The sequence below is a fragment of the Phoca vitulina genome, unplaced genomic scaffold (genome assembly GCF_004348235.1).
Source record: "Phoca vitulina isolate PV1807 unplaced genomic scaffold, GSC_HSeal_1.0 scaffold48, whole genome shotgun sequence".
NCBI lineage: Eukaryota > Metazoa > Chordata > Mammalia > Carnivora > Phocidae > Phoca > Phoca vitulina.
Window position 1 is genome coordinate 2,323,747 of NW_022589751.1, and position 6,272 is coordinate 2,330,018.

The window sequence follows — 6,272 nt, forward strand, 5'->3', positions numbered from 1 at the left end:
AACTTTGTAGGGGGCCCTTGGGCCCTGGAAAGCTCCATAGTCAAATGATAGTTGCTAGGTGTGGGTGTGCTTCTCTGGGTAGTATGGGGCCCATGGGGGGCAGGCCATGCAGAGGCATGTGGGACTGAGCTCAGAGTAAATGGAAGTAGGAAGCATGGCTTACAACCTTCTTTTTTTCCTGGAATAATGTACTTGAAATATATTTTATTTTGTCCTTTTCATCAAAACCTCTTGACTTCCTCATCTTTTAATTATTATTCTCTGGATTCTTCCCCTATAATTTCCACCTTTCCTTGGTCTTTTTTGTTGTTGTTTGTTTGTTTGTTTGTTTGCTTGTTTGTTTTTGGCAGTTTTATACCTGTATTTGACAATCAGTGATTAGTTCTCATCCACATTAACTGCCTGTAGATTTCTGAAAGTGGTGACAGGTACATAGATAGCCAATGTATAGAGCTTGTTTGGTGAAACTTCATCCTCGTTATGTTTTCTGGACAACCACACATGGATACAGTTTAGAACATTCCTTATTCCTTTGGCCCAGACAGATTTGTTGAACCTGGTATCAATGCACACATCTGGAGTTCCCATCTCCTTCATGGCAAATTTCCAGATCTCTTTGAGTGCCCGATGGGCACGCTTCTTGAAGCTCACTCCATGAATGTGCCTCTGAATGTCAGTGGTGTATTCTCTGGTCATTACCTGGTCGATGGCAGAACAGCACTTCTTCATCTCTCCGCCCTTCTTTGTGGGTGCCATTCTGCTGGGCCCTGGTTGGAAAGGAAGCTGTTGTTTTTAATATAAACTTTTACTGAGTTAACTATACATTTACATGCAGTGATAAGAAATAATACAGCAAGGTCCCATGTACTGTTTATACAAATTCTCCCAATGCTAGCATTCTGCAAAACGATAGTATAATGTCATAAACACAATATTGACATTGCTACAAGCCCCAAATCTTATTCAGTTTCACTAGTTTTTTTTTTTTTTTTACTCATTTGTGTGTGTGTTTAGTTGCATACAATTTTATCACATGTAGGTTTGTTTATTCATGACTAGAGTCAAAATACAGAACAGTTCCATCTTTATGACCACATTCACCTCCCTTCTCCATCGCCTGTCTCTAACTCCGGGTGACCACCAATTTGTTCTCCATCCCTATAATTTTATCATTGTAAGCATGTTATATAAATGGAATCATACAGTATGCAATTTTTGGAGATTGGCTTTTTTCATTCAGCAAATTCTCTTGAGATCCATCCAAGCTATTGCATGTGTCAATAGTTGTTTCCTTCTTATTGCTGAGTAATATATTCATGGTATGGATAAACCACAGTTTGTTTAATCATTCATCCATTGAAGGGTATCTGGGCTCTTTCCAGTTTTTGACTATTATGAATAAAGCCACTTTGTACATTTGGATACGGGTTTTTACATGCGCATAAGTTTCCACTTCTCTGAATAAATGCCCAAGAATGCAATTGCTGGGTTGTACGTTAGTTGTATGGTTAATTTTATATGAAACTGCCAAAATGTTTTTCAGAGTGCCTACAACATTTTACATTTCTACAAGTAATGTAAGAGTGAGGCAGTTTCTCCACAACCTCACCAGCATATGGTGTTATCATCATCATTGTTTTTAATTTTCACCATTCTGATAGATACATAGTGATTATCCCATTATGGGTTTTAATTTGTATTTCCCTAATATCTAATGATGTTGAACATATTTTCATGTGATTATTTGTCATCTGTATATGGTCTTCAGTGAAATGTCTGTTCATAACCTTTGCCCATTTTCTAATTAGATTGTGGTTTTTTTACTGGTAGGTTTTGAGAGCTTTCTTCTAGATATTAGTTCTTTATAAGATATGTGGTTTGTAAACATTTTTTTCCCCAGTATGTAGTTTGTCTTCTCATTCACAGAGAGCAAAAGATTTTGTTTTGGATGTGGCTCAGTGTGTCGATTTCTCCTTTTATGAGTCACATCTTTGTTGTCAAATCTAAGAACTATTCCTCTATTCTTAGATACTGAAGATTTTCTCCTATGTTTTATTTTATTTCAAAGAGTTTTCTAGTTTTACATTTTACATTTAACTCAGATTCACTTTGAGTTAATTTTTGTATAAAATGTGAGGTTTAGCTCAAGGTTCATCTTGTAATTTTGTTCATTTGGATTTCTCTATTTCTTTTCAGTTTTATCAGTTTTGCTTTATGTATTTTGAGGCTCTATTGTTTGGTATGTACATATTTAGTTTCATTATATCTTTCTAGTAGATTGCTATGTTTATCACCATGTAACATTCATCTTATCTCTAGTACTTTCTTTGTGCTAAAGACTACTTTATCAGAAATTAATATAGTCACTCTTTTTTACTAATATTTGCATAGCATATTTTTCTATCATTTAACTTTCAATCTGCCCATGTCATTGCAATTTTTTTAAAATTTTTTTATTGTTATGTTAATCACCATACATTACATCATTAGTCTTAGATGTAGTGTTCCATGATTCATTGTGCATAACACCCACTGCTCCATGCAGAACGTGCCCTCTTTAATACCCATCACCAGGCTAACCCATCCTCCCACCGCCCTCCCCTCTAGAACCCTCAGTTTGTTTCTCAGAGTCCATCCTCTCTCATGGTTCATCTCCCCCTCCGATTTCCCCCTTCATTCTTCCCCTCCTGCTATCTTCTTCTTTTTTTTTTTTCTTAACATATATTGCATTATTTGTTTCAGAGGTACAGATCTGAGATTCAACAGTCTTGCACAATTCACAGCACTCACCATAGTACATACCCTCCCCAGTGTCTATCACCCAACCACCCCATCCCTCCCACCCCACCCCCTACTCCAGCAACCCTCAGTTTGTTTCCTGAGATTAAGAATTCCTCATATCAGTGAGGTCATATGATACATGTCTTCCCCTGATTGCATGTCATTGCAATTTAAGTCCATTTCTTAGAAACAGCATTTACTTGTATTATTTTATTCACTCTGCCAATCTCTCTCTTTTGATTGGTAGGTTTATACTATTTATATTGAAGGCAAGTATTGATAAATTAGCAATTAAATCCTCTATCATTTTATTATTTATTTTCTCTTTGTTTCTTATGGTTTTGGTGTTTCTGTTAGGTGTTTTAGGATGAGATTTACATTTAAATTGGTGGACTTAGAATAAAACAATTGTGCTCCATAATGTGGGTTGCCCTCATCCAGTTAGTTGAAGGCCTTAATAGAACAAAAAGCTGACCTCCCTAAAAGCAAGAGGGAATTCTGCAGCAGGCCTTCAGACTTGAACTGCAATATTGGCTCTTCCTGTGTCTCCAGCCTGCCAGCCTACCCTGCAGATTTTGAACTTAAGTAGATATACTACCTGTTTACATTCATCACTTGATGGTTGTTTAAGCTGTTCAAACTTGTTTTTTCAAACTTCTCATGTGATTCCTTTTTGACTTATTGATTATTTAGGAATATGTTGGTTAATTTAGACAAACTTGGGGATTTCTCAAATTTTTTTCTGTTGTTCATTTCTAATTTTATTCCTTTGAAGTGGAGAAAATAAATGTATTGTTGCAATCCTTTTAAATTTATGAAGACGTATTTTGCGGACTGGCATATGGAGAATAATTCATATGCATTTATATAGTTTATAGTGTTTTTTTTCAAGATGCATTTATTTAGTTTATAGAGTTATTCAAGTGTTCTATTTTGTTGTTGAACTTCTGCCCAGTTGTTTTATTCTTTACTGATATTAGGGTATTGAAGCCTCCAAATATTATTGTTGATTGTCTATTTCTCTCTTCAATTCTGTCATTTTTTGCATCACGTATTTTGAGTCTTTGTGGTTACATGCATAAATGTTTACAATCATTATATTTCCTGAATGGATTAACCCTGATATTATTATAAGGTCTTTCTTTGTATCTAGTGATGATTTTTGTCTTAAAGTTCTCTTTTGTGTGCTCTTTGTGTGGTATGTCTTTTTCTATTCTTTATTTATGTCTTTGAATATAAAATGTGTCTCTCTTAGACAGCATACAGCTGGATAATTTTTAATACATTCTTCCAATCTCTGTCTTTTGATTGGGGCATTTAATCCATTTATAAATAACATAATTGCTTATAATGTGAGATTCTTGTTTGCTATTTTGCCATTTCTTTTATATATGTCCTATATCTTTTGCTAGTGTTTCTCTATTGCTTGATTTCTCAATCTTCGTGGTGTTAAATAGACAGTTCCTAGTGTAGCATTTTAATTCCTTTGTTATTTCTTTTACCAGACTTTTCCAAGTTATTTTCTCAGTCATTGGCCTGGGATTGCAAGTAGCATTTTAAGAGTGTATAAAACTTTGCTCCACTATTGCTTCATTCCCTACCTCATCCTTGGTGCTATTATTTTCATAAAAATTATATTTTATATGTTTATATAAGTTTATATTTATATATGTTTTATGTTTATATATAAAATTATATTTTTATATGTATATGATACAGTTTTATATTTATTTTAATGCAGTATTTTAAGACAGAGGAGAAAAGATTTACAAACAAAAACATGTTTATATTGTCTTTCATAATACATGGTTATTTTTACTGTTTCTTTTTCCTTTGTGTGGATTCGAATTATTGTCTAGTGTCCTTTCATTTTAGCCTAAAAAATTCTGGTTAGTTTTTTGGTTTTGTTTTGTTTTGTGTTTTGTTTTTTGTTTTCAGGTCTGCTAGCAACTAATTCTTAGTTTTTATTTATCTGGAAATGCTTTAACTTCCCTTTCGATCTGAAGGAGAGTTTAGCTAGATAAAGAATTTTTGCTTAATAGGCTTTTTCTTTCAATACTTTGAAGATGTCATCCCATTGTTTTCTGACCTCTGGTTTCTGATGAGAAGCCAGCTGTTAATATTATTGAGTATTCCTTGTACTTAATAAACTGCTTCTCTTTTACTGTTTTTAATATTTTCTCTTTGTCTTTGAATTTCATTAATTTGACTGTGATATGTCTATGGTGGATCTTTTGGATTTTGTTCTATTTGGATGTGTAGATTAATGTTTTTCATCAAATTTGAGAAGTTTTCAGATACTTTATTAAATTATTCTCTGTCTCTTTCTTTTCTCATCTCTGTCTGGGACTCCTATTTTGCATATGTTGGTATGTTTGCTGGTGTCCCACAGACCTCTGAGGTTCTATTCATTTTTCTTCATGATTTGTTCTTTCTGCTTCTCAGACTGGATAATCTTTAAGCTTATTGATTCTTTTTTTTCCAGCTCAAATATGGTCTTGAGTTCCTCCAGTGACTTTTTCACTTCAATTTCAAAACTTCTGTTTATGTATATATACAATTTCTCTCTTCATTGACATTCTGTATTTGGTGAGGCATCATTGTCATACTTTTATTTTAATTCTTTGTGCATGCTTTCTTTTCGTTATTTGAACATATTTATAATAACTGATTTAAATTCTTTGCATAGTAAGTACAAAATCTGTGCCCTCTCAAGGACATTTTCTGTTGCCAGCTTTTTTCTTTTCTTTTTTTCTGTGTATGTGGCATATTTTCTTGCTTCTTTGCACGTTTCATAATTTTTTGTTGTAAACTGGACGGGTGACTTCTCCTTGCCTCGGCCTTTGTGCATGTGTGCTGGCTTTTAGATCTCCAGGAATATGTCAGAGTTTTTCGAAATTCCCTATGGTGGTCTAGTTTGCCAGAATTTCTTTTTAAATTCCCAATCAGGGTCTCGTTTTCCTTAAATGAAATCACAGCCTTAGGTGGCTGAGATGTTGCCAGCAGTTTGGTATCGGTTCAATACTGTCCTGAGAGTAGGTTTCCTTTTTGTCTTCCCCATTTTTCATCCCCAGCTGAGCTTAGACGAGCTCTGAGTCAAATCAAATAGCCACCACATTCTGTAAATAGAGATTTACCAGGGAGCTAAAAGTTCTGACAAAATATTGACTGTTCTCTGGCAGACTACTCCTTCTCTGCCTCCCTTGAGGATGTTTCCTTCCCAACCCATCTGCTAGCAGTAGGTGTGCCTTTGGTCCTGTCCTAAAATAACTATCATCTCACTGGACCTAGTCTCTCTGAATGTACTCATCCATTCATGGGTCATGTATACTCTGATGACTTTGAAATATAAATCTCCCTCCCAGCACTCTGAGGATTTAAGCTCTCAATTGGAAAGTTTCTCTTAAACATTCCTCTGGCAACAAAAAAACACAGTATTTCAAGAACTGAACTTATTCTCTTCCATGCCGATTCCTGAAATGGTTCATCTT

The 6,272-nt window shown here is 34.6% G+C and overlaps 1 protein-coding gene across 1 annotated transcript; it reads right to left on the bottom strand.

The window, feature by feature from the left end:
* Nucleotides 1–378: 378 nt before the first annotated feature.
* On the bottom strand, nt 379–756 carry LOC116649483 (60S ribosomal protein L31-like). The gene has a single exon (XM_032432331.1). The coding sequence runs from the start codon at nt 754–756 to the stop codon at nt 379–381; it is 378 nt and encodes a 125-aa protein (XP_032288222.1).
* Between the last annotated feature and the right edge of the window lie 5,516 nt (nt 757–6,272).

Bases quoted from the DNA above. Each gene is read 5' to 3' on its own strand.
- LOC116649483 (XM_032432331.1), bottom strand. From the start codon at position 756: ATGGCACCCACAAAGAAGGGCGGAGAGATGAAGAAGTGCTGTTCTGCC.